Source organism: Lissotriton helveticus, chromosome 5_2, assembly GCF_964261635.1.
Source record: "Lissotriton helveticus chromosome 5_2, aLisHel1.1, whole genome shotgun sequence".
In the NCBI taxonomy this organism is placed as follows: Eukaryota; Metazoa; Chordata; class Amphibia; order Caudata; family Salamandridae; genus Lissotriton; species Lissotriton helveticus.
The window spans coordinates 5148144-5175889 of record NC_136066.1 but is presented as its reverse complement, the minus strand read 5'-3'; the positions used below and the strand labels follow the sequence as shown (position 1 = coordinate 5175889).

At 56.3% G+C, this 27746-nt stretch overlaps 1 protein-coding gene across 9 annotated transcripts in view; it reads left to right on the top strand.

Moving 5' to 3' along the window:
- Positions 1–27746, top strand: part of CIZ1 (CDKN1A interacting zinc finger protein 1) — a 582047-nt gene that overhangs the window by 477003 nt on the left and 77298 nt on the right. For all 9 annotated transcript variants that reach the window (XM_078646619.1, XM_078646621.1, XM_078646624.1 and 6 more), the window contains one exon: positions 19294–19384. In XM_078646619.1, the coding sequence (XP_078502745.1) occupies positions 19294–19384 (91 nt within the window). The remainder of the gene's footprint in view (positions 1–19293; positions 19385–27746) is intronic.

Genomic DNA, 27746 nt, shown 5'->3' with positions numbered 1-27746 from the left:
TTCCTCCTAGAGCGCACTCAACACGCAAACTAGGAGCCTCTATGGCTTTCTTAGGGAACATCATCCTAGAAGACATATGCAAGGCAGCAACATGGTCTACAACACACCTTCACTAAACACTACTGTGTTGATGTGCAAGCGAAGCAGCAAGCTGCAGTGGGGCAAGCTGTCCTTAAAACACTATTTCAGTATGCTGCAACGGATACAAGTGACCACCGCTAGGGGAGACACTGCTGCACAATCGTTGCTAAGTGTACAATCTGCAGCTCATATGCCGCGAACGGAAAATGCTACTTACCGGTATGCATCTGTTCTTGGCATGTAGAGCTGCAGAGTTGTACACGCCCTCCCACCTCCCTAGGACTTGTATCCGTTCCAGTACTCATCTTACTTAGATGCACACGCATGTACATCCTTTTTTCTTTACTTCTACCAACTCCATCATTTCCCATCATGGCGAAAAACAATCTAAGGATGGAGCCGATGCCCATGCGCACTATCGTCCCAGGGAGGAGTCACCTATCTCGTGACAACAAAGACTTCTTCCAAGACGACAACAACCTGCAATCATCCAAGCCCAACACCAGGTGGCGATCTAATGCTAAGTGTACGACTCTGCAGCTCTATATGCCAAGAACAGATGCATACTGGTAAGTAGTATTTTCCTTTCTTCTGCCAGCCTGGCAATACAGTCGGTGAAAATATTGTGCCCTTTGGGGTGATACTCTCATTCATTTGGGACTCGTTGCGCAGGTGGTGCTATGGTCGCAGAGGAGGTCCAAGCTATACCCTACCAGGTTGTTGCTGACGGAAGGGATGCATGTAAGTTCACCCTACACTGTGGGCTGGATACAACTGAAGCACTAGGCAGGCAGATCGCTTTCATCGCCAGTGGCCCTTAGGCACCAAGCCTGGTTGAGAACCACTGGCTTTTTGAGGGATGTCAGTCCTCACTCATCATCATGCCCTTTGATGGCTCCCGTCTCTTCAGAGACAAGACGAACTCTGCACTGGAGCACTTCAAGGACAGGAGAGCTATGGCCAAGTCCTTGGGACTTTCCATGGGTCACCGCCAACCCCAATCCACCCTCTGCTCCTTTCGTGGTCATGGAAGGGGGTTAGGCCGCGTCTCTACCCACCCAGCCACCGCGGCACGCAATATTCCCAGCCTTTACGTGGGCAAGGACATGGTACCCACATATCTCACAGTCTTCGAGCCTCTTTAGTTTTCCCTCCAACCATCATAGACTCTCAGTGGGAGTCCAGATACACCATCACCTGCACCACTAGAGGTCGATAACATCCGACGTTGGGTTCTTCAGACTGTCTGAAGAGGCTACTCCCTCCCCTTCGTGACTACTCCCCTACCTGTGCCACTGACTTTGACAGGCTGGCAGAGGACCATATCTCCTTACTCAGCCAAGAAGTGGCAGCTCTCTTGGTCAAGGGAGCCATAGAGAGGGTGTCTGCATCAGAAGTCGCCCATGGTTACTATTCCCACTACTTTCTGGTGCCCAAGAAGGGCGCAGGCCTTCATCCTATCCTAGATCTGTGCCCTCTCAATTTCTTTCTGAAAAAGGAGAAATTCAAAATACTGACACTCGCTCAAGTCCTGTCTGCCCTGGACCCAGGAGACTGGATGGTAGCATTTGACGTGCAGGAGGCATACTTCCCCATCCCTGTCTAGCCTGCCCACTTGTTACCTACTGTTCACAGTGTGCCATGAGCACTTTCAGCTAACCGTGCTTTCATTAGCCCTAATCAGTCCTTGGGTGCCAAGGGGATGGCAGTGGTTTCAGCTCTCCTGCGGAGATCAGGGATGCCGGTCATCCCCTATCTCGATGACTGGCTGTTGAAGGTGGTCTTGCCCCAGGCAGTCATCTCCCACCTCCGGACTATGGCGGACCACCTGCACTTGCTTGGGTTCACTATCAACGTGCCGAAGTCACACCTCACCCCCTCTGAGACGTTCCCTTTCATTAGAGCTGTTCTGTGTACAGTGCGATTTTGAGCTTATTCTCCGGAATGGCGTAGGCGTCAGCAGGGATCTGGAAAGCTGGGAAGTGCGGTCCAAAGTGCCCTAGCAACAATCCATTAGGCAGGCAAAAGAAAAACAGGCTTCCCGCGCTGCGGGAGCCCGCAGCCATTTATGAAGCGCCTCTGGGCGCGATGATGCAGCGCGGGCGTAGGCGTCAGCGGGGCTCTGGAAAGCTGAGACTTGTGGTCGGGAGTCCCCCATCCAGCAGGCAGGCAAAGGAAAAACGGGCTTCCCACTCTACGGGAGCCCGCCACCGCTTATGAAGCGCCTACGGGCTCGATGATGCGACGTGGGGCGGCGTAGGCGTCAGCGGGGCTCTGGAGAGCTGGGACTTGTGGTCCAGATTCCCCCATCCAGCAGGCAGGCAAAGGAAAAACGGGCTTCCCCTACTATATTTGGGAGCTAAACAAACACTAATGATGTGCAACTATGCCTAGACACGGTTAAGTGTCAAAATTAGAAAGTAATGAACACGATCACAGAATGTACCACATGCTGCATAAATTGGCCCCCTGCTGCTGCATACTTCCAGTGCCTCTGGCTGTACTTCAGTGAGCCTCAGTCAGTGGCTCACAATTATTAGATGCTGTCAGTGAACTACTTTAAGGAGAATGATACCAATATATAACCAAACTACACAACTTGTATGTTTTGACACATCTTATTTCTCTCTTTTGCAGTATTCCCAAAAGAATGGCTTTCTGTTTCTCTGCAATGTATCAATATTGCTCATTGAAGAGCAACTCAATCAATATTAAATAATACTTTATAGTGTGGTACCTACTGTTGTTTGCCTGTAACTTTACATATGTTTTTATTTTTGTCAAAGGTGTTTTTATTAATATTTTGTAGAACAGAAAGAAAAAGAAAAACATGCGACAGTCCCGCACAACTTCCCACGCAGGGGGCATATGTAAAGTCAGGCGGTAGAGATGGCATGGACCAAAGGAGCACGTGCACCGAGGCTTAGTAGGCCACGAGTCCAGGAAAGTACATGAAGCATAGCCCATTTCCGACACAGAGTAGTACAGAGTTAGGGCTATCGGCTGGAATAGGTGCTACTGCATAGTCAAAACAATGAAAGAGGCCTGCACTCTCCTCCGCTCTGTCCATCTCACCGCCTCAGCCATGTGTCGGGGCATTGCCGGATCATGAACGAAAAACCCCCACACCCACCCCTATTCCCTCGCCCTCCCCAGTGGTGGTAGCCATATTCACACATACACAGTCAACTGGGTGGATAACACTTACACTTGAAATAAATGAAGGGCTCTCACCGTAGGCGGGCAAACCACAGACGGCAAGCCTTTAGAGAGAAAACGAACTAGGGGGCCCCAGCGAAACGTGAAGTTTCGAAAGTCGCCCAGGAAGACATCAGCCATGCGTTCCATGCTCAACAACTTCCATAATCTCGCATGCCACAGTGAAAGCGCTGGTGCTTCCTTCTTCTTCCAGGCCGCTGCTAGGGTCAGTTTGGCCGATCCAATACAAAGCCAAAGTATCTTTTTGTCTGCCCTGGTTTGGTGTTCAAGATTCGGATCCCGAAGACCCAGCAAAATATGGGCCATAGAATCCGAATTCGGGTAGCCCAGAATCTCCTTAATATGGGATAGGATCTCCTCCCAATAGGGACGGATGACAGGGCAGTCCCACCAGATGTGCCTGAAGTCTCCCAGCAGGCCACAGCCCCTCCAACATCTATCCGAGGAGCCCGGAAAAATCTGGCTCAACTTAGCCGGATATAAGTACCAGTCCGTCATCGTTTTAAGATGGGCCTCCCTAAGCTCCACCGAATGGTTGTGTTTAGCTATATCATGCCACAGGTGGGACCACTCCCCATCTGAGATATTACGTCCGAGGAGTTCTTCCCAAAGGGAAATGTATCCCGGTCTAGGGGAAATGGTCATAGAAAGCAGGAGGCTATAGAGGAAGGAAATGACCCCCCGCATGGTGGATGTCTTAGAAAGGAAGGTTTCGAAGGGGGTAAGCGGTCTGGTGGCCGCATCTCTGACCGAGGGGGACAGCGCCCAATGGAGTAATTGGGTATGGCGGAACCGCTCCGACCGTTGGACCTCGTAATCCCGTCTACAGTTGTCAAAAGTGAGCGGGCATAGCCATGGAACAATGGCACACAAGACCCTCCGCTACCACCACTACCCTCCCACCCCTTCCCGCCGTGCCCCTCTCGTGCAGGCGAGCCGATAGCTCCGCCCCCCCTGTTGCTGCAGACCGTTCCCCTCTCCGCCAGGCCAGGGAGCGCGATAGACGCCCCGATGGGGAGCCCCCCTCCCCGGAGGTCGTGGTGGCGTCATCCAGGCCAAGGAGCTCCCTGGCTGCTGATAAAGATCTGACCTGGACAAGCCTGTTTTGCCGTAGAAAGATGAGGCGATAAGGGTGGCCCCAGGAGTAGGCCACATTCTGATCTCTTAGGAATGTGGTCACAGGGCGGAAGTCTCTTCGTTTCTGCAGTGTCGAAACAGCCAGGTCTTGAAAGAGCTGAGGACGGTGGTCACGAAATTGCAGGGGATTAATTCCTCGTGCCTTCCTAAGTATGCGCTCCTTCAGCTGGAAGTCATGGACACAGACCAATATATCAGCCAGCGCTAGGATGCCTGCAATGGCGACAGTGCGCTCTATAAGTTCTATAAATAATAAATAAATAAATATCAGGCGGTGGTGCTCTCTGGCCCCGCGGCAAGCCCACCCGGTGGACCCTATCCATACGAATTTCTTTGAGGTCGTCTTCCGCCAAGATCTGTAGGAAGAGGGCTTCCACATAGCCTCGCAAGTCCCCCCCTTCTCCTTCCCAGGGCACCGCTCGGATCCTGATATTGTTTCAGCGCGACCTGTATTGTAAGTCCTCTGCATGGGCCTGGAGGTCCAGATTCTGCTCCGTCAGTCGAAGCACTTCCTGCTGGAGCTGGTGCACATCTCCCGCTAGCCCCAGGTCATGTTCCTCCAAGGTCGCCACCCGCTCTCCTATGCCGTCCACATCCATCCTCACCTCACGCAGGTCCGATGCCAGCTGGGAGCGGAGCTCCGAGATGTCTTCCTTGATGGCTGTAAAGAGCTCAACCATAAAGGCCTTGGTGGCGGGCGCGTCATCGTCTCCTCGCGGGGGCGATTTGCTGGTCCCAGGGGACGATGCAGGCGGCGGACCCTTCGGCACTCCATCCTTGCCCGGTTTGTCCTTACGGGGTCTGGTCGTCATACCGCCAATCCAGAGGCCCACCCGGGTACAGGAGAGCTAGCCTGAACACCCCCTACACAGCACACGTCCGGAGTGCAAATCAGGCGTCCCCAATCAAGGTTTTGCAACACCGCCTGTACCCCCTTAGTCCCGTAGCCTGGATCTCTTGGCGGGCACTCACTCAGTCGTCCTCAACGCTGGAGCCCGGAATCTAAAGGCACCGTTGTTCGCCGCCACTGAAAGGCTCCACAAGGCGCAGGTCCGCCGTGCTGCAGAACCTGGCCTCCACTGTCCGCCACGTCTAACCACACTGCCAGTTATGGGTGGCAACCCCGGGTAAGGGGCCCACAGTGAGACCACAGGTTAACAACGTCGGTCGCAGCTGCCGCTCCTCCCTTTGGGCAGTCAGTGGAAGGTTCAGGGCCCCCCAGAAACAGTCCAGGCCTCAGCGCCAAGGCAGCACTATGCCAGGCATAGGTCGCTCTGCTCCCCCGTCAGCGGCCGATCCCCCACTGACTGATCTTCCTCTGGCTAGGCTCGATCCCGAGGGCCCACTGCAAGCCCACAGATCACCGCCGCTCCAACACCGGCCGGCCTCGGCGCCACGTGGAGTTGTGGCCACACCGGTGCCCAAGGTCCCCCGATCCAATTGGGGACCCCACGCAGCTCTCCACGCTCCTCCAGGCACAGGGCCCCTGCAACGCCGACTCCGCCGCCCCTCGGAAGTGTGGGGGGACCGTGAAGCACGGCAGGGCGCCCGGCTCGGATAGTCCCAAAAGCGCCGGCCTCGATTAGCGGGCGCCGGCCCCCGGGAGCGGCCCGATCACCGGACGCGGCACCACACCAGGGGTCTGCGAGACCCGGCTCCGGCCGAAGCGCGAGGCCGCCTCACCGCAAGGGGCTCCAAGCTGTCCGCGTGCAGTCTCCGGCAGCCCACATCAATTCGTCCCTGCCAGGTCGGGCGCGGGAGCCAGCAGCAGTCCGATCGGGCAGAAGCAACAGAGGTCGCAGAGCCAGGCCTCGATTCGCTCTTCCTCGGATCGCCACTTATCTCGCTCCGGGAGGCAGAAAAGTGACGCCCCTCGCTCCCCTCAGGCAACGGGCATCAGCAGGCACATGTTCGAGCCTGAAGTCAGCCCCAGGAGGCAGCTTCTCAACGCTGGGCAATTTGTGGCGCCGGAGGGACACAAAGGCACGTCTCACTCCGTCGCCATCTTGGCCACGCCCCTACGTTTTGCACCGCAGAGGGCAGTCTTGAAGGTTGTGGAGGGGGTGGTACTGCAGAGGGCAGTCTTGAAGGCTGTGGAGGGGGTGGGCACCGCAGAGGGCAGTCTTGAAGGCTGTGGAGGGCCTGGGCATTGCAGAGGGCAGTCTTGAAGGCTGTGGCGGGGGTGGGCACTGCAGAGGGCAGTCTTGAAGGCTGTGGAGGGGGCTGGCACTGCAGAGGGCAGTCTTGGAGGCTGTGGAGGGGGTGGGCACTGCAGAGGGCAGTCTTGAAGGCTGTGGCGGGGGCTGGCACCGCAGAGGGCAGTCTTGAAGGCTGTGGAGGGGGTGGGCACCGCAGAGGGCAGTCTTGAAGGTTGTGGAATGGGCTGGCAATGCAGAGGGCAGTCTTGAAGGTAGTGGAGGGGGCTGGCACCGCAGAGGGCAGTCTTGAAGGCTGTGGAGGGGCTGGCACCGCAGAGGGCAGTCTTGAAGGCTGTGGCTGGGGTGGGCACCGCAGAGGGCAGTCTTGAAGGCTGTGGAGGGGTGGGCACCGCAGAGGGCAGTCTTGAAGGCTGTGGAGGGGGTGGGCACTGCAGAGGGCAGTCTTGAAGGCTGTGGAGGGGGTGGGCACTGCAGAGGGCAGTCTTGAAGGCTGTGGAGGGGGTGGGCACTGCAGAGGGAAGTCTTGAAGGCTGTGGAGGGATGGGCACTGCAGAGGGCAGTCTTGAGGGTCGTGGAGGGGCTGGGCACTGCAGAGGGCAGTCTTGAAGGCTGTGGAGGGTGCTGGGCACCGCAGAGGGCAGTCTTGAAGGCTGTGGAGGGGGTGGGCACTGCAGAGGGCAGTCTTGAAGGCTGTGGAGGGGGCTGGGCACTGCAGAGGGTAGTCTTGAAGGCTGTGGAGGGGTGGGCACCGCAGAGGGCAGTCTTGAAGGCTGTGGAGGGGGCTGGGCACCGCAGAGGGCAGTCTTGAAGGCTGTGGAGGGGCTGGGCACCGCAGAGGGCAGTCTTGAAGGCTGTGGCGGGGGCTGGCACCGCAGAGGGCAGTCTTGAAGGCTGTGGAGGGGGCGGGCACCGCAGAGGGCAGTCTTGAAGGCTGTGGAGGGGCTGGGCACCGCAGAGGGCAGTCTTGAAGGCTGTGGAGGGGGCGGGCACAGCAGAGGGCAGTCTTGAAGGCTGTGGAGGGGGCGGGCACCGCAGAGGGCAGTCTTGAAGGCTGTGGAGGGGGTGGGCACCGCAGAGAGCAGTCTTGAAGGCTGTGGAGGGTGCTGGGCACTGCAGAGGGCAGTCTTGAAGGCTGTGGAGGGGTGGGCACCGCAGAGGGCAGTCTTGAAGGCTGTGGAGGGGGGTGGGCACCGCAGAGGGCAGTCTTGAAGGCTGTGGAGGGGTGGGCACCGCAGAGGGCAGTCTTGAAGGCTGTGGAGGGGGCTGGGCACCGCAGAGGGCAGTCTTGGGGGCTGGGCACCGCAGAGGGCAGTCTTGAAGGAGGCTGTGGAGGGGGTGGGCATTGCAGAGGGCAGTCTTGAAGGCTGTGGAGGTGGCTGGCACTGCAGAGGGCTGTCTTGAAGGCTGTGGAGGTGGCTGGCACTGCAGAGGGCAGTCTTGAAGGCTGTGGAGGTGGCTGGCACCGCAGAGGGCAGTCTTGAAGGCTGTGGAGGGTGCTGGGCACCGCAGAGGGCAGTCTTGAAGGCTGTGGAGGGGGTGGGCACTGCAGAGGGCAGTCTTGAAGGCTGTGGAGGGGGCGGGCACCGCAGAGGGCTGTCTTGAAGGCTGTGGAGGGGGCGGGCACCGCAGAGGGCTGTCTTGAAGGCTGTGGAGGTGGCTGGCACCGCAGAGGGCAGTCTTGAAGGCTGTGGAGGGTGCTGGGCACCGCAGAGGGCAGTCTTGAAGGAGGCTGTGAAGGGGGTGGGCACTGCAGAGGGCAGTCTTGAAGGCTGTGGAGGGGGGTGGGCACCGCAGAGGGCAGTCTTGAAGGCTGTGGAGGGGGCTGGGCACCGCAGAGGGCAGTCTTGAAGGCTGTGGAGGGGGCGGGCACCGCAGAGGGCAGTCTTGAAGGCTGTGGAGGGTGCTGGGCACCGCAGAGGGCAGTCTTGAAGGAGGCTGTGAAGGGGGTGGGCACTGCAGAGGGCAGTCTTGAAGGCTGTGGAGGGGCTGGCACTGCAGAGGGCAGTCTTGAAGCCTGTGGAGGGGTGGGCACCGCAGAGGGCAGTCTTAAAGGCTGTGGAGGGGGCTGGGCACCGCAGAGGGCAGTCTTGAAGTCTGTGGAGGGGGTGGGCACAGCAGAGGGCAGTCTTGAAGGCTGTGGAGGGGGTGGGCACTGCAGAGGGCAGCCTTGAAGGCTGTGGAGGGGGCTGGCACCGCAGAGGGCAGTCTTGAAGGCTAGGAGGGGGCTGGCACCGCAGAGGGCAGTCTTGAAGGTTGTGGAGGGGGTGGCACCGCAGAGGGCAGTATTGAAGGTTGTGGAGGGGGTGGCACCGCAGAGGGCAGTATTGAAGGCTGTGGAGGGGGCTGGGCACCGCAGAGGGCAGTCTTGAAGGCTGTGGAGGGGATGGGCACTGCAGAGGGCAGTCTTGAAGGCTGTGGAGGGGGTTGGCACCGCAGAGGGCAGTCTTGAAGGCTGTGGAGGGGGTGGTACCGCAGAGGGCAGTCTTGAAGGCTGTGGAGGGGTGGGCACCGCAGAGGGCAGTCTTGAAGGCTGTGGAGGGGTGGGCACCGCAGAGAGCAGTCTTGAAGGCTGTGGAGGGGGTGGGCACTGCAGAGGGCAGTCTTGAAGGCTGTGGAGGGGGCTGGCACCGCAGAGGGCAGTCTTGAAGGCTGTGGAGGGATGGGCACTGCAGAGGGCAGTCTTGAAGGTTGTGGAGGGGGTGGGCACAGCAGAGGGCAGTCTTGAAGGCTGTGGAGGGGATGGGCACTGCAGAGGGCAGTCTTGAAGGCTGTGGAGGGGGTTGGCACCGCAGAGGGCAGTCTTGAAGGCTGTGGAGGGGGTGGTACCGCAGAGGGCAGTCTTGAAGGCTGTGGAGGGGTGGGCACCGCAGTGGGCAGTCTTGAAGGCTGTGGAGGGGTGGGCACCGCAGAGAGCAGTCTTGAAGGCTGTGGAGGGGGTGGGCACTGCAGAGGGCAGTCTTGAAGGCTGTGGAGGGGGCTGGCACCGCAGAGGGCAGTCTTGAAGGCTGTGGAGGGATGGGCACTGCAGAGGGCAGTCTAAAGGCTGTGGAGGGGATGGGCACTGCAGAGGGCAGTCTTGAGGGCCGTGGAGGGGCTGGGCACTGCAGAGGGCAGTCTTGAAGGCTGTGGAGGGGGCTGGCACCGCAGAGGGCAGTCTTGAAGGCTGTGGAGGGGGCTGGCACCGCAGAGGGCAGTCTTGAAGGCTGTGGAGGGGCTGGCACCGCAGAGGGCAGTCTTGAAGTCTGTGGAGGGGGCTGGCACCGCAGAGGGCAGTCTTGAAGGCTGTGAGGGGGCTGGCACCGCAGAGGGCAGTCTTGAAGGCTGTGGAGGGGTGGGCACCGCAGAGGGCAGTCTTGGGGGCTGGGCACCGCAGAGGGCAGTCTTGAAGGAGGCTGTGGAGGGGGTGGGCATTGCAGAGGGCAGTCTTGAAGGCTGTGGAGGGGGCTGGGCACTACAGAGGGCAGTCTTGAAGGCTGTGGAGGGGGCTGGGCACCGCAGAGGGCAGTCTTGAAGGAGGCTGTGGAGGGGGTGGGCACTGCTGAGGGCAGTCTTGAATGCTGTGGAGGGGCTGACACTGCAGAGGGCAGTCTTGAAGGCTGTGGAGGGGGTGGGCACTGCAGAGGGCAGTCTTGAAGGCTGTGGAGGGGGGTGGGCACCGCAGAGGGCAGTCTTGAAGGCTGTGGAGGGGGCTGGGCACCGCAGAGGGCAGTCTTGAAGGCTGTGGAGGGGGCGGGCACCGCAGAGGGCAGTCTTGAAGGAGGCTGTGAAGGGGGTGGGCACTGCAGAGGGCAGTCTTGAAGGCTGTGGAGGGGCTGGCACTGCAGAGGGCAGTCTTGAAGCCTGTGGAGGGGTGGGCACCGCAGAGGGCAGTCTTGAAGGAGGCTGTGAAGGGGGTGGGCACTGCAGAGGGCAGTCTTGAAGGCTGTGGAGGGGCTGGCACTGCAGAGGGCAGTCTTGAAGCCTGTGGAGGGGTGGGCACCGCAGAGGGCAGTCTTAAAGGCTGTGGAGGGGGCTGGGCACCGCAGAGGGCAGTCTTGAAGTCTGTGGAGGGGGTGGGCACAGCAGAGGGCAGTCTTGAAGGCTGTGGAGGGGGTGGGCACTGCAGAGGGCAGCCTTGAAGGCTGTGGAGGGGGCTGGCACCGCAGAGGGCAGTCTTGAAGGCTAGGAGGGGGCTGGCACCGCAGAGGGCAGTCTTGAAGGTTGTGGAGGGGGTGGCACCGCAGAGGGCAGTATTGAAGGTTGTGGAGGGGGTGGCACCGCAGAGGGCAGTATTGAAGGCTGTGGAGGGGGCTGGGCACCGCAGAGGGCAGTCTTGAAGGCTGTGGAGGGGGTTGGCACCGCAGAGGGCAGTCTTGAAGGCTGTGGAGGGGGTGGTACCGCAGAGGGCAGTCTTGAAGGCTGTGGAGGGGTGGGCACCGCAGAGGGCAGTCTTGAAGGCTGTGGAGGGGTGGGCACCGCAGAGAGCAGTCTTGAAGGCTGTGGAGGGGGTGGGCACTGCAGAGGGCAGTCTTGAAGGCTGTGGAGGGGGCTGGCACCGCAGAGGGCAGTCTTGAAGGCTGTGGAGGGATGGGCACTGCAGAGGGCAGTCTTGAAGGTTGTGGAGGGGGTGGGCACAGCAGAGGGCAGTCTTGAAGGCTGTGGAGGGGATGGGCACTGCAGAGGGCAGTCTTGAAGGCTGTGGAGGGGGTTGGCACCGCAGAGGGCAGTCTTGAAGGCTGTGGAGGGGGTGGTACCGCAGAGGGCAGTCTTGAAGGCTGTGGAGGGGTGGGCACCGCAGTGGGCAGTCTTGAAGGCTGTGGAGGGGTGGGCACCGCAGAGAGCAGTCTTGAAGGCTGTGGAGGGGGTGGGCACTGCAGAGGGCAGTCTTGAAGGCTGTGGAGGGGGCTGGCACCGCAGAGGGCAGTCTTGAAGGCTGTGGAGGGATGGGCACTGCAGAGGGCAGTCTAAAGGCTGTGGAGGGGATGGGCACTGCAGAGGGCAGTCTTGAGGGCCGTGGAGGGGCTGGGCACTGCAGAGGGCAGTCTTGAAGGCTGTGGAGGGGGCTGGCACCGCAGAGGGCAGTCTTGAAGGCTGTGGAGGGGGCTGGCACCGCAGAGGGCAGTCTTGAAGGCTGTGGAGGGGCTGGCACCGCAGAGGGCAGTCTTGAAGTCTGTGGAGGGGGCTGGCACCGCAGAGGGCAGTCTTGAAGGCTGTGAGGGGGCTGGCACCGCAGAGGGCAGTCTTGAAGGCTGTGGAGGGGTGGGCACCGCAGAGGGCAGTCTTGGGGGCTGGGCACCGCAGAGGGCAGTCTTGAAGGAGGCTGTGGAGGGGGTGGGCATTGCAGAGGGCAGTCTTGAAGGCTGTGGAGGGGGCTGGGCACTACAGAGGGCAGTCTTGAAGGCTGTGGAGGGGGCTGGGCACCGCAGAGGGCAGTCTTGAAGGAGGCTGTGGAGGGGGTGGGCACTGCTGAGGGCAGTCTTGAATGCTGTGGAGGGGCTGACACTGCAGAGGGCAGTCTTGAAGGCTGTGGAGGGGGTGGGCACTGCAGAGGGCAGTCTTGAAGGCTGTGGCGGGGGCTGGCACCACAGAGGGCAATCTTGAAGGCTGTGGAGGGGGCGGGCACTGCAGAGGGCAGTCTTGAAGGCTGTGGCGGGGCTGGCACCGCAGAGGGCAGTATTTTTTTTTTTATATATATATTTTTTATTTTAACAGTAAGACAAGAGTAGGCATTACAAATATCAGGTGCCAAACGGTACAATGCAGGAAAGGGACAGGCGGGGGAAATATACATACAAAAACCATCGTAAGGAACCCATGGTATGACACGATTATACACAGCAGAGAGGAAGAATAAACAGTCTATCATACGATCGAAAACAATCCCACCACATCCGCCCCCATCCGCAATGATACAGGGTAATTAAAGCCAGTGTAGACACCCGAGCAAGAAAGGACCCGTGAAGAATAAACAGCCCACTTCTCGTAGAAGGAAAAAGGAAAGATAAAAGGAGCCATAGAACAAAACAAAGGGAAAAAAAAACCCTTCCCCTAACCCCCCACCCTGCACCCCTGCAATGGCTTCGGCCTAACCCCACTAGCAGCGTGCCTGTCGCCCAAGAACTACCCTAAAAGAAGGGAAAGAGAGAAAGAGTGGAGGAGGAGAAACCAAACACACTCCCGGTCTCCCGTGCCCCCCGCCAACAGCGACCACCCCCAGACGCAATTTAGCCAACATTCAGCAAAATATATAAACCAGTCGGGGGAGTATAGTCAATAACCACCCAACTCCCGTTACGATATAGGCACAACCCCGGCATTGCTGAAAGCTACAATATCGGATCGAAGCAATAAAGTTCAGCCCTGGCCGGTACGATCTTCCTTAAGAGTCTTCTTCCCTCGAGCCGCCATCTTGATAAAAAAGGCAAAGCGTCCATGAAAGTTCTCGTCAGTGCAGTATAGTCGCATGCAGGATAAAAGTTCACGAATAAAACGATGAAATGCTTCCAGAAACAGCACGTATTTAAAAAAGTCACTGAAGAACTTGTTACCACACTGGAGACCGTTCATAGATGTAGCATAAGGAAACAGAATCGAACAGGAGACGCTGGCGATAAGCACAGGCTTGAACGTCGTTGATTCGGAACCGCCAGGGCTCAGGAAGTCCGGTATCAGCACAGGGAGCTCGATTCCAGACGTTCGGTGCACCGCTGGTACCTTTGCCAGCGGAGAACTCAGCAAAGAGTCATCCTCCGGTTCCAGGATAGCGTCCACTTTCACGATCAGTGTCCGGAACACAGCGCAAGTATGTGAATGGAGCGCCCCAATGGCAGCCACGACGGCCTGCAGCGATGGCGTGCCTTCCATCCGCTCCGTCCCCTCTCAGTAGGCGTCAGAGCCGGATTTGAACCCCGGAGGCCGGCTACTCCGGGGTAACAGGCCACGCAAAGCAGATGTCGAACAGTGGGCGCTCCTTGTATAGCAGAACACACCTTTGCCGTCAGCGAGGGCCCCGTCCCGTCGACCCCGGGAGGTCAGCAAGGTCTTCGGGCACCGGACCCCCACCACGGCATCCGGTGGAACACGCTGGTGTGTCCTCGGTGTAGATCAATCTCGGGACCGTCACCAAAAAGCAACAATTCACGGCACACTTCGGGAGACCGGGCTCAGTCCAGGTCTCACGGCCGTTGTTGATCACTTCCAAACCGGATAGGTTAGAAATCGAGGTCCCGGCTTCCATACGATGTTAGGCCGAGAATGGAGACACGGCGTATCTTCGTCAACCGATGAGGTAGAAAACTCGGGATTGCACCGTTAGAAGCAGTAAAACTTCATAAACAGGGGAATCAGGTGTGAAATCAGGATTGAAGGCAGGATATTCGAGCTGCTGGCGGAGGTCGGCGGAGCCGGGAGCTTACGCGGCCATCTTGGTTGCTAGCGTAGCTCCTCCTCCGAGGGCAGTCTTGAAGGCTGTGGAGGGATGGGCACTGCAGAGGGCAGTCTTAAAGGCTGTGGAGGGGGCTGGGCACCGCAGAGGGCAGTCTTGAAGTCTGTGGAGGGGGTGGGCACTGCAGAGGGCAGTCTTGAAGGCTGTGGAGGGGGTGGGCACTGCAGAGGGCAGTCTTGAAGGCTGTGGCGGGGGCTGGCACCACAGAGGGCAATCTTGAAGGCTGTGGAGGGGGCGGGCACTGCAGAGGGCAGTCTTGAAGGCTGTGGCGGGGCTGGCACCGCAGAGGGCAGTATTTTTTTTTTTATATATATATTTTTTATTTTAACAGTAAGACAAGAGTAGGCATTACAAATATCAGGTGCCAAACGGTACAATGCAGGAAAGGGACAGGCGGGGGAAATATACATACAAAAACCATCGTAAGGAACCCATGGTATGACACGATTATACACAGCAGAGAGGAAGAATAAACAGTCTATCATACGATCGAAAACAATCCCACCACATCCGCCCCCATCCGCAATGATACAGGGTAATTAAAGCCAGTGTAGACACCCGAGCAAGAAAGGACCCGTGAAGAATAAACAGCCCACTTCTCGTAGAAGGAAAAAGGAAAGATAAAAGGAGCCATAGAACAAAACAAAGGGAAAAAAAAACCCTTCCCCTAACCCCCCACCCTGCACCCCTGCAATGGCTTCGGCCTAACCCCACTAGCAGCGTGCCTGTCGCCCAAGAACTACCCTAAAAGAAGGGAAAGAGAGAAAGAGTGGAGGAGGAGAAACCAAACACACTCCCGGTCTCCCGTGCCCCCCGCCAACAGCGACCACCCCCAGACGCAATTTAGCCAACATTCAGCAAAATATATAAACCAGTCGGGGGAGTATAGTCAATAACCACCCAACTCCCGTTACGATATAGGCACAACCCCGGCATTGCTGAAAGCTACAATATCGGATCGAAGCAATAAAGTTCAGCCCTGGCCGGTACGATCTTCCTTAAGAGTCTTCTTCCCTCGAGCCGCCATCTTGATAAAAAAGGCAAAGCGTCCATGAAAGTTCTCGTCAGTGCAGTATAGTCGCATGCAGGATAAAAGTTCACGAATAAAACGATGAAATGCTTCCAGAAACAGCACGTATTTAAAAAAGTCACTGAAGAACTTGTTACCACACTGGAGACCGTTCATAGATGTAGCATAAGGAAACAGAATCGAACAGGAGACGCTGGCGATAAGCACAGGCTTGAACGTCGTTGATTCGGAACCGCCAGGGCTCAGGAAGTCCGGTATCAGCACAGGGAGCTCGATTCCAGACGTTCGGTGCACCGCTGGTACCTTTGCCAGCGGAGAACTCAGCAAAGAGTCATCCTCCGGTTCCAGGATAGCGTCCACTTTCACGATCAGTGTCCGGAACACAGCGCAAGTATGTGAATGGAGCGCCCCAATGGCAGCCACGACGGCCTGCAGCGATGGCGTGCCTTCCATCCGCTCCGTCCCCTCTCAGTAGGCGTCAGAGCCGGATTTGAACCCCGGAGGCCGGCTACTCCGGGGTAACAGGCCACGCAAAGCAGATGTCGAACAGTGGGCGCTCCTTGTATAGCAGAACACACCTTTGCCGTCAGCGAGGGCCCCGTCCCGTCGACCCCGGGAGGTCAGCAAGGTCTTCGGGCACCGGACCCCCACCACGGCATCCGGTGGAACACGCTGGTGTGTCCTCGGTGTAGATCAATCTCGGGACCGTCACCAAAAAGCAACAATTCACGGCACACTTCGGGAGACCGGGCTCAGTCCAGGTCTCACGGCCGTTGTTGATCACTTCCAAACCGGATAGGTTAGAAATCGAGGTCCCGGCTTCCATACGATGTTAGGCCGAGAATGGAGACACGGCGTATCTTCGTCAACCGATGAGGTAGAAAACTCGGGATTGCACCGTTAGAAGCAGTAAAACTTCATAAACAGGGGAATCAGGTGTGAAATCAGGATTGAAGGCAGGATATTCGAGCTGCTGGCGGAGGTCGGCGGAGCCGGGAGCTTACGCGGCCATCTTGGTTGCTAGCGTAGCTCCTCCTCCGAGGGCAGTCTTGAAGGCTGTGGAGGGATGGGCACTGCAGAGGGCAGTCTTAAAGGCTGTGGAGGGGGCTGGGCACCGCAGAGGGCAGTCTTGAAGTCTGTGGAGGGGGTGGGCACTGCAGAGGGCAGTCTTGAAGGCTGTGGAGGGGGTGGGCACTGCAGAGGGCAGTCTTGAAGGCTGTGGAGGGGGCTGGCACCGCAGAGGGCAGTCTTGAAGGCTGTGGAGGGGGCGGGCACCGCAGAGGGCAGTCTTGAAGGCTGTGGAGGGGGCTGGCACCGCAGAGGGCAGTCTTGAAGTCTGTGGAGGGGGCTGGCACCGCAGAGGGCAGTCTTGAAGGCTGTGAGGGGGCTGGCACCGCAGAGGGCAGTCTTGAAGGTTGTGGAGGGGATGGTACCGCAGAGGGCAGTCTTGAAGGCTGTGGAGGGGGTGGGCACCGCAGAGGGCAGTTTTGAAGGCTGTGGAGGGGTGGGCACTGCAGAGGGCAGTCTTGAAGGCTGTGGAGGGGTGGGCACTGCAGAGGGCAGTCTTAAAGGCTGTGGAGGGGATGGGCACTGCAGAGGGCAGTCTTGAAGGCTGTGGAGGGGTGGGCACTGCAGAGGGCAGTCTTGAAGGCTGTGGAGGGGGCTGGCACCACAGCGGGCAGTCTTGAAGGCTGTGGAGGAGTGGGCATTGCAGAGGGCAGTCTTGAAGGCTGTGGAGGAGTGGGCATTGCAGAGGGCAGTCTTGAAGGCGGTGGAGGGGCTGACACTGCAGAGGGCAGTCTTGAAGGTTGTGGAGGGGGCTGACACTGCAGAGGGCAGTCTTGAAGGTTGTGGAGGGGCTGGGCACCGCAGAGGGCAGTCTTGAAGGCTGTGGAGGGGCTGGCACCGCAGAGGGCAGTCTTGAAGGCTGTGGAGGGGGCTGACACTGCAGAGGGCAGTCTTGAAGGTTGTGGAGGGGGCTGGCACCGCAGAGGGTAGTCTTGAAGGCTGTGGAGGGGCTGGCACCGCAGAGGGTAGTCTTGAAGGCTGTGGAGGGGCTGGCACCGCAGAGGGTAGTCTTGAAGTCTGCGGAGGAGGTGGGCACTGCAGAGGGCGTGGGCACCGCAGAGGGTAGTCTTGAAGCCTGTGGAGGGGCTGGGGCAGTCTTGAAGGCTGTAGAGGGGGCTGGTACCGCAGAGGGCAGTCTTGAAGGAGGCTGTGGAGGGGGTGGGCACTGCACAGGGCAGTCTGGAAGGCTGTGGAGGGGCTGGGCACTGCAGAGGGCAGTCTTGAAGGAGGCTGTGGAGGGGGCAGGGCATTGCAGAGGGCAGTCTTGAAGGCTGTGGAGGGGGCTGGTACCGCAAATGGCAGTCTTGAAGGAGGCTGTGGAGGGGGTGGGCACTGCAGAGGGCAGTCTTGAAGGAGGCCGTGGAGGGGCTGGGCACCGCAGAGGGCAGTCTTGAAGGCTGTGGAGGGGGTGGGCACTGCAGAGGGCAGTCTTTAAGGCTGTGGAGGGGGTGGGCATTGCAGAGGGCAGTCTTGAAGGCTGTGGAGGGGTGGGCACTGCAGAGGGCAGTCTTGAAGGCTGTGGAGGGGTGGGCACTGCAGAGGGCAGTCTTGAAGGCTGTGGAGGGGATGGGCACTGCAGAGGGCAGTCTTGAAGGCTGTGGAGGGGGTTGGCACCACAGCGGGCAGTCTTGAAGGCTGTGGAGGAGTGGGCACTGCAGAGGGCAGTCATGAAGGAGGCTGTGGAGGGGGTGGGCACTGCAGAGGGCAGTCTTTAAGGAGGCCGTGGAGGGGGTGGGCACCGCAGAGGGCAGTCGTGGGGGCTGGGCACTGCAGAGGGCAGTCTTGAAGGCTGTGGAGGGGGCTGGCACTGCAGAGGGCAGTCTTTAAGGCTGTGGAGGGGGTGGGCATTGCAGAGGGCAGTCTTGAAGGCTGTGGAGGGGCTGGTACCGCAGAGGGCAGTCTTAAAGGAGGCTGTGGAGGGGGTGGGCACTGCAGAGGGCAGTCTTGAAGGAGGCCGTGGAGGGGGTGGGCACTGCAGAGGGCAGTCTTGAAGGCTGTGGAGGGGCGTGCACTGCAGAGGGCAGTCTTGAAGGCTGTGGAGGGGCGGGCACTGCAGAGTGCAGTCTTGAAGGAGGCTGTGGAGGGGGTGGGCACTGCAGAGGGCAGTCTTTAAGGCTGTGGAGGGGGTGGGCATTGCAGAGGGCAGTCTTGAAGGAGGCCGTGGAGGGGGTGGGCACTGCAGAGGGCAGTCTTGAAGGCTGTGGAGGGGCGTGCACTGCAGAGGGCAGTCTTGAAGGCTGTGGAGGGGCGGGCACTGCAGAGTGCAGTCTTGAAGGAGGCTGTGGAGGGGGTGGGCACTGCAGAGGGCAGTCTTTAAGGCTGTGGAGGGGGTGGGCATTGCAGAGGGCAGTCTTGAAGGAGGCCGTGGAGGGGGTGGACACTGCAGAGGGCAGTCTTGAAGGCTGTGGAGGGGGTGGGCACTGCAGAGGGCAGTCTTGAAGGCTGTGGAGGGGCTGGCACCGCAGAGGGCAGTCTTGAAGGCTGTGGAGGGGGTGGGCACCGCAGAGGGCAGTCTTGAAGGAGGCTGTGGAGGGGTTGGCACCGCAGAGGGCAGTCTTGAAGGCTGTGGAGGGGGCTGGACACCGCAGAGGGCAGTCTTGAAGGCTGTGGAGGGGCTGGCACCGCAGAGGGCAGTCTTGAAGGCTGTGGAGGGGGTGGGCACCGCAGAGGGCACTCTTGAAGGCTGTGGAGGGGGTGGGCACCGCAGAGGGCAGTCGTGGGGGCTGGGCACCTCAGAGGGCAGTCTTGAGGGCTGTGGAGGGGGGTGGGCACCGCAGAGGGCAGTCTTAGGAAGAGGCTTGGTGTGGACAATAGACTTGGGAAGTGGGTGAGTACCAAAGGGCAGTCTTACAGAGTATGGGGTTGCAGAGGGCAGACTGTGGGGTGGTGCAGAGCAGAGCCTTGTGATGAAGGCGTTGTAGAGAGCAGCCCAGGAAGGTGGTTTGGTGTAGGGAGATGACTTGGGAGGTTGGAAAGTTGCAGAGGGCAGACTGGGGTGTGGGGTTGCAGGGATGGCGGTTGGTTTTAGAGTAAAAACCTTGAGGTCGGTGGGGGGTGGGGGGCAGCCTCTGGGGGCCGCAAAGGGCAGACTGAAGCCTGCACAGAGTGTTGCTTGATTGAGCCTTTATCTCTTGAGGGTTGGCATGAATGGAGGTTTGTTTCTTTTGTTCTCACAGGAGAGTGAAGCCGCAGCAGAGATGGTGCAACGCCTGCCAGCTCCACTTCAGCGGAGATCTGATTCTGCACCGACGCACCCCGGAGCATAAGGTACCAAGATAATCATTGTATATGTAAGCGATTGTGCAGAGATAGCAATTTGTGAAAGTAGACCTAGAGGTTCTCCACTAGGGGATGTTCAGGTGTGTGATCTGTGACCACTTTTTACAAAATATATACGGTATCGTACTTTCAATATTGAATCCAAAAATAAAGCTTTGATTGCCTAATGCTGGACAATTGTCATTCATTTTCCCTAAAAGAAGGTGGCAACTTCAAAGATAGATAAAGACGCTATTTAATTAAAAATGCACAGAAGACCTTCACAAACACTTGTTAATTGAAAAGTGTGAGACAAAAAGTGTAGTGTCTCTGAATAGGCTGCAGCTTGAGAATGCTGGAAACTTGGCACAGCTTCTTGAAGGATCCAAGCAAATCAGCATGGAAGCACGGTTTGATATTAAAGCACTCAACATCGAAATAAACGTAATCTCCTAAGAGGACAACATTGAGCAGATCTCTCATCCTTTGAGGGAAGTAGGTTCACAAAGTAAGAGGAGGAAAAAACCCAAACACTTTGGACTCTGAGTAATGTAGGGTGTAATCACCAATAAGCCATACTTTGCTGACTGAGCATTACTACGGTGTGTTTCACCGGCACCCGCTTCTCTTATCCCCGCTGCCCCAAGACCACCACCACTTGCCGCTCCTTAACAAGTCTTTTCTCCACCAACTCCTCAGCCAGTGTCTTCTTCGAATGACTTCGTCAATTGCTCCTCTCCGTAGACGGTCTACGGCTGTTAGCCAGCACTGTAGAACACCAGGGAGGTGTTCTAGAAGATCTAGACATCATTCAAGCTGTTTAAGATCCAGAAAACATTTTACGTGAGCACATCCATTCGCATTGAAGGTCTCAAACCAACTCTTCCTGGTATTCCATCAGAGAATCGCGGTCCTAGTCTCTCATAGGGTATTTCCATGTATAGTCATAAGCGTTAAATAGTCCCGCGTGCCTGCGTGGACCCCCTGGGCCAAATGGGTATCCCGCTGATTTTTTTTTTTTTTAAACGGCAGAGCTTCTTGGTAGCCACCTACTGGCCCTGTTTGAGGGGGCAGCCCAGGAGGGCATCTTACCGCCAGACCTGCGTATGGCCACAATTGTCCCGATCTATAAGCAAGGTAAACCCCCTGAGGAGTGTGCGTCTTACCGCCCCATATCCCTCCTGAATGTGGAGGTTAAACTCCTGGCGACAATCTTTTTTTTTTTAAAATCTTTTTATTGAAGTGAAACAAGAGGAAACATTACAAATATCAGGTGCCATACAACAGAATAGATTACAACCGTATGTAGGTGAAGAGGCCAATGCAGAGAAATCAATAAACAGCATATGAAAAAGGAGAGACAGAATAATCAACAACCTCGGTAAGCATCAGTCTGCAGGACCCGCCCACCCACGATTCAGGATATTTAAGACGAGAGTAGACACCCAGATAAGAGAGAAAATTAGATTCAGGATAGACAACCCACCTCTCGTAAAAAGGAGAAAGAAAAAAAAAGGGGAAAAAACAAAGGCCATAGAACTAAACAAAGACAAAATGTTTTTAAAAAACTCAAACCTCCCACCCTGCACCCCTGCAATGGCTACGGCCTAACCCCACTAGCAGCGTGCCTGACGCTCAAGAACTAAACCTAAAAGAAGGAAAAGAATGGAGGAGGAGATGTCAAACAGGCCCCCGGTCTCCCTTACCCCCCCGCCAGAAGCAACCCACCCCTAAATATAATCAAGACAATTGAAAGCGACAATTACAAGCCAACCGGGGGAGTTTGTAAAAACCACCCGACTCACACATCATTATAGGTTACAAGTCCCGTAACAAATGAAGCCATTTTATCAAACCCAGACAGTCGAATTCAACCCTGGCCACTCCGATTTTTCATGCGAGCCCTCTCCGCTCGAACCGCCATTTCAATAGAAGTATCCAAATGTTCCAAAAAGTGAAAGTCAGTACGGTAGGATCGAAACCAGGATATTAGTACTCGAAGTCCACGAGTCCGACCGAGATAACTGTCCACCAAAGAGAAGACACAAGAACGTAATGGAGCCAACTGGACGGAAAAGGATAATGAGTCACTCAGATAGTCACTGAGGAACTTATTATGGAGTATAAGATCCTCTATGTCCATCTTGGGCGGTATCGGTCGTGCGCATGATGAGCTTATGGTAGTCCCAGGCTCGCTAGCTGGTATGTGGGAGCCGACAGAAAACACCAAATCAGGCTTCCTCACGGGGCCCTCAGTCTCAGGCTTAACCTACTCCGCGGGTAACACAGCTTGTTTCAAACCTATCGAGGGGTCGTAGTCCGGTCTCAGGCAGATATTGTCAACTGTTACGACCATTTTCTGGATGATGGCGGTGACCTGCGAGTGGAGCGCCCCAACAGCGGCCATTACGCTCCGCAGCGACGGCGTATATTCCACCCGCTCCATCCCCTCTCGCAAAGCGACAGATCAGGTCTTGAACCCCGGAGGTCGACTACTCCGGGGTATCAGGCACAGGAGGGGCCGATGGCAACAGCGGGCGCTCTCAATTTCGCGATATTGACACCTTCGCTACCGGCGAGGATCCAAGCCCGTCGGCCCCGGGAGCCTAGCAGAGCCTCCGGGCAACGGACCCCCGACCACAGCGACCGGCGCGACACGCCGCTGTATCTTCGGAGTCAACCGACCACAGTCTCGCCATCCAAGTCAGTCAGGATATTCTCCACTTCGGGAGATCGGACGCCGCCCAAGTCCCGCGGCTGATGTTGTTCAATTCCAACCCGGATGGGTTAGAAATCGAGGCCCCGGCTTCAACGCTGGGTTAGGCCGAGAATAATAACACGGCATATCTTCATCATTCGAGAAGATAGAAATCTCAGGATTGCACCTTTAGATTCAGGAACACCTCAGTCACCCGGGAGTCCGGTGCAAATTCAGGATAAATACTAGGATTTACGAGCTACTGGCGGAGGTCGGCGGAGCCGGGAGCTTACGCGGCCATCTTGGTTGCTAGCGTAGCTCCTCCCCCTGGCGACAATCTTAGCCCTCCGACTGCGTCAGGTCCCGACCTGGTCCACTTGGATTAGACTGGTTTCCTGCCAGATAGGGCAACTAGGTTGAATCTTAGGAGGACCCATAACTGGCTGATGGAGGTGCACAATCGTCAGGACCCCCATTTGTTTTTATCCCTGGACGCCGAAAAGGCGTTTGACGCGGTGCATTGGCCCTTCCTCGAAGGAGTACTATCCAAGTTCGGATTTGGCCCCAAGTTCCAGCAGTGGGTGAGGTTACTGTATATGGACCCACGAGCCAGAGTAAAAGTCAACGGGGTGCTATCAGAGGATTTCCCCATAATAAGAGGGACCAGGCAAGGATGTCCCCTGTCCCCACTGCTCTTTGCCCTAACCATAGAAGTAGTAGCGTGCAAAATTAGGCAGAACAAGGATATTAGGGGATTTAAAATAGAGCAGACGGACACGTATGAGGAAAAAATATCGCTATATGCGGATGACGTCCTCTTGTATGTCACCCATCCTGTCACCACAATCCCGGCGCTGTTTGTCACGCTGAGCCGTTATGGCGCTTATGCTGGTTATACGATAAACTGGCACAAGTCAATATTATACGACTACCGGCGGAGGGAGGACTGGTCTTTACTACCTGGTGCTCTCAGGACTACAGACGAGGGATTTGTGTACTTGGGGGTATACATAACCTTGGATAGAAGCCTCTCATACCAGAAGAACGTTAAGCGGGTGCTGGAAAACTTTGTTGAGGACGCTGCTAGGTGGAAGATGCTCCCCCTTACGATCCTAGGACGTGCTGCAAATGTTCTAAATGATTACGCTACCGCGGTTTCTGTACGCCTTACAAAATTAATATTTCCCACTTCCCTGGCAGGTTTTTACTGATATAAACGCTGAATTGAGATCACTGCTCTGGCTGGGGAGACAATCCAGAATAGCATTGGGGACCTTGCAAAGAAACCAGTATAATCGAGGGATCTCCCTGCTGAATATTGAAGCCTATTACTGGGCTGAACACCTAGCCCCCATCAATGAATGGTTTCACGCTCCAGCAGACCATCCCACATACAGCCAAGAGAGGAGAACAATGGCACGGCGCAGCTGCCTATATTATATATACGGGGGAAAGGGGAAGGAAAGACTGCATTCAGCAACAAGGGTTATGCTAGGGATATGGGAGAGGGCGACTAAAGCAATTGGTTGGACTCCTACATCGACGAAACAGACCCCAATATGGCACTGCACATGGTTGAAGGAGCTGAACAAGCTACGAGGTTTCAAGAGGTGGGACGACATCGGTATCTCCGTACTGGGGGATCTGATGAAGAGGGGGAACTAAAGTCTTTACAGGTCTTGAGGGCGGAATTCGGGCTGCACCACACTCAGTACCTCAGCTATGCGCAATTGCGACATGAGTGGCGAGCGGAGGAGGCGCTTGCCTTGCCCTTACCAGAGTATGCCCCGCTTGAAGGACGCTTATTGCAGGAACGCATCCCGTGCAAGACAGTTTCCCTGACCTACAAAACACTGATCAATAATATGCCGGATGGGTTGGTAAAGCTCAGAGAATTGTGGGAGCAAAATGTGGGGGAGATGGATACAGTGGATTGGGAGGCAGCCCTGATGCATCCAAGGGACATCGCAATTAAGTCCCACTTGCAGCTTATTCAATATAAAATCCTGCACAGGATATATTATGACAGGGTGCAGTTGCACAGCATGGGGAGGGCTAGCGACCCAAATTGTCTGAGATGCGGTCAGGGGCAAGGGGACTTTTACCATACTGTCTGGACGTGCCCCGTATTACAGGCATACTAGGCTGAGGTCCTGGGAGAGTTGGGAGAGGTCCTGGAAGTCACTCTGCCGTTAGACCCCAAATTGGTGCTCCTGGGCATAACAAACGCCCACTCCTAATCTTTGTAGCTCTTGCATTAGTGGTGGCTAAGAGAGACGTGGCCTGGGCGTGGGGGGTCCCCACGCCACCGAGGTTAGATGATTGGAGAAGGGGCATGGACCTATACATGGCAGCGGAGAGAGTAACGTACAAGGCAAGAGGGTGCCCAAAGAAATTCAACAGAGTATGGGTAAATGGCGTCGATATCATGGATTGGATGGGGGATTGTGAATAAGAGAGGAGGAGGGACACGGCTGCACTGGCTGAGTGCGGGGCGAATTTGGAATGTTTATTCGCACTTTACGGACTTCTGGAGAAGCAGAGTACAGTCCTGTCAGGAGGAAGAGGGGAATATGGCTTGGCGGGAGGAGGGTGGAGGGAAGAAGGGATGTGGATGATGGTTATATGTGACATGCCTGTTTTGTTCATGCATTATAAATAAAAATATAAATAAATAAAAAATAAGTTGCGTTCAGCTTTTTCAATCATCTAGGTCTGTATCTCAACAAAGACAAATCAGTCTTTCTTTCATCCAGGACGTCAAGTTTCTGGGTTCCATTCTGGATACAAGAAGCTGCAAAGCTTTCCCATCGGAGGAAAGACAGAAAAAGCTAATCTTCTCTGTCAGCCAATTGCAAAAGAGACGGTCCCTGTCAGTACGTCTATACAAATCTCCCCTAGGGTCGATCTCATCTTGCATACCATTAGTTACGCATTGCAAACTGCGTGCGTGCCCCTTGCAAGAACAACTAGAATTGCAATGGCGCCAGGCGGAAGGTTCTTTCGAGGAGAAGATATAGGTCACTCCTCTCATGAGGAAGGCAACGGTTTGGTGGACTATCAAAGAAAATATCTAAAGAGGTCTCTTTCAGGATGGCTCCATCCCCTCTGATTATAACCACAGATGCCTCAATGGAAGGCTGGGCCGCTGTCTTACAGGATCTCCAGGTGAGCAGTCACTGGAACCCTGAAGAGCGTCTTCTCCATATCAATCTCTTGGAACTCAGGGCGATTCGTTTGGCCTTGCAAGCTTTCCTGCCGAGGGTTCGGGGCTCCACCGTTCTGGTCCGTACAGACAACACGAGGGCCATGCATTATATAAACAAGCAAAAGAGGCCCTGGAAATATGGGAATGGGCGATTCTCAAGAACGTCGTCCTTTCAGCAGAGCATCTACCAGGCACCCTCAACACAACAGCAGACGCCTTGAGCCGTCTGAAATTGGCCTGTCACGAGTGGGAATTGGATCAAGATACTTTGTCCGAAGTTTTCGCATATTGGGGCACTCCAACCATAGACATGTTCGCTACGCCAGAAAACAGGAAATGCCGATTCTATGCAAGCAGGGATCACCATCGAGGGTCACTGGGGAATGCTCTTTCGATGTCCTGGTCAGGCGCATTTGTTTACGCCTTTCCCCCAATTCCCCTGATCCCGAGGCTTCTCAGGAAACTAAAGATGGAACCTTGCAGAATGATTTTAATTGCACCTGCGTGGCCTCGCCAATTCTGGTTCACGGAGCTTCTCCTGCTTTCTCAGGATCAGCCTTTTCACCTATGTCCCATTCCATCTCTATTAACAATGTCCCAGGGACAAGTGGTGTAGGAGAGTGGGGTCTGCAATCCTATGGTCACCCCAGATTTTTTGCTTTTTGCTTCACTGGTTTACGACTTTCCCTGGCTGTGGGCCTGCTAATCAGACCCACAGCCTAGCTGTTCTCTCTCTAAATTGACAAGCATGTACCTTAGGTGCATTTACCAATTGGTACTGGGCCACCTTATCAGTCCCTGTACAGTATACCTTAGGTATCCAGGGCATAGGTGTACCCAGGGCCTACCAGGGGCTGAAGCATGTATTCTGCCACCCCTGGCTGGCCAACTAAACAGACACAACTGGCTGCACGACAGCTGGGGCAAGGTGGTGTAATCACCCTTTGCTTTAGATATAGTTCTATATATCTAAACCTAAAATGGACACATATATTCCTATCAGTCACTCCTATGGAAGGCCTTATCAATCCTGAAGGCAGAGTGCTTGGAATTATGTGAGATGGTGCTCTGGCATGAGCTGAGCCCGTTTGCAGCTTGCGGAACCAAGTCCTTATAGCTGTTCCATGATAACGCTATACCATATACTCTTAAGTGCATTATAATCCTCGCGGTTAAATGCCAACTCTGGTATAACATTATCAAAACATGTCGAGTAAGGTGTCATACGATTTGGAATACTACCCCCTCGCCAATTCTGGCGACGGGGGTAGCATTCCACCCTTCTAGAGGGACACGACATGTATGTAACTGAGAACCCCGGTTAAAGTTAACTCGAGCCTCAGCATCACAAGATGGATGCTGCCACCAGAGACACAAGTCTGACCTCCTGCTGCTGGGAGTCCTTCCAACGAGGGAGGCTTGGACAAAGGGTTTCCTGCCTTGGGAGGTGCTAGCACCACCCCAGACAGGATTTTGTGTATTGGGTAGGGTAGGCTTGAAAGGAATGAGACATGCCCGGGGCACACAAGGTGTCCTGTGCATACACCGGTTCCAACCAGTGGCTGGGGCATCCCTGCCCCAGCTCTGGCGGGAAACCGGACAAAGGATAGGGGGTGTAGCCACCCCCCTTCCTGGTCCCACCCAGGGGAGGGACCTAGTCAGTAGTGCAGCCCCCTTTAGGAGAATAAAGGTAGGAGCTGGTCCCATTCCAAGTCAGATTATCCTAAACATATTCTACAAGAAGAAACTCTGGACTTCGACGTTCTGCTCCACAGAAGACTGAAGAATCTCCCTTGTGGACAAGGAGTGTCCACCCTGCACAAGCAGGCACCATCAAGCGTCCAGCGGCTTCCCTTTGTTGTCTTCCCTCGAGGATCCAGACTTCAGAGCCCGACGAAACCCGGATTCCCAGACCTCTCCGACCTCAACCCGCATCTGCAGCAAAGCTGAGACCCGTGGGTGCGACGAGACACGTGGGACCGGCCATCTTGGAAGAAACTGCACTTCGCTTCCAGCACGACTCCCGAGGTAAACTCGACCAAGTGCTTTGGGGACTGAGAAGCCCCAGCCCCAAGCAGCCCCTCCACCGAAGATCAGCCCTCCAGCATCCACGAGATCTGCGTGGGGCCCTTCTGCTTGGTTCCTGCTCGACGCGTTGTCTGGTCACTTGCCGGCTGGCTAGTGGCCTCCTAGACGACGAACTTTGAAATCTTTACTGCTGGTCTGGTTGCTCCAGACTGGCCCTTGCTCCCTTCCAAAAGAGGGGCACCCCGGACTCTCCTAGTCCGCACCAGACGCTTTTCCTCCTCACCGCGTGGGTTGCCTTTGCCAAGGCCTGTTGACGTCGATTCCGGATCCAACACCGCCGACAGCGAGAGCCTGCGTGGGACAGCTCGTGCCTCCACTCCTGGTCCACGTGGCTGCGGAGTCAAGCGTCCATTCTTCACCTGATCGCGACGACGACA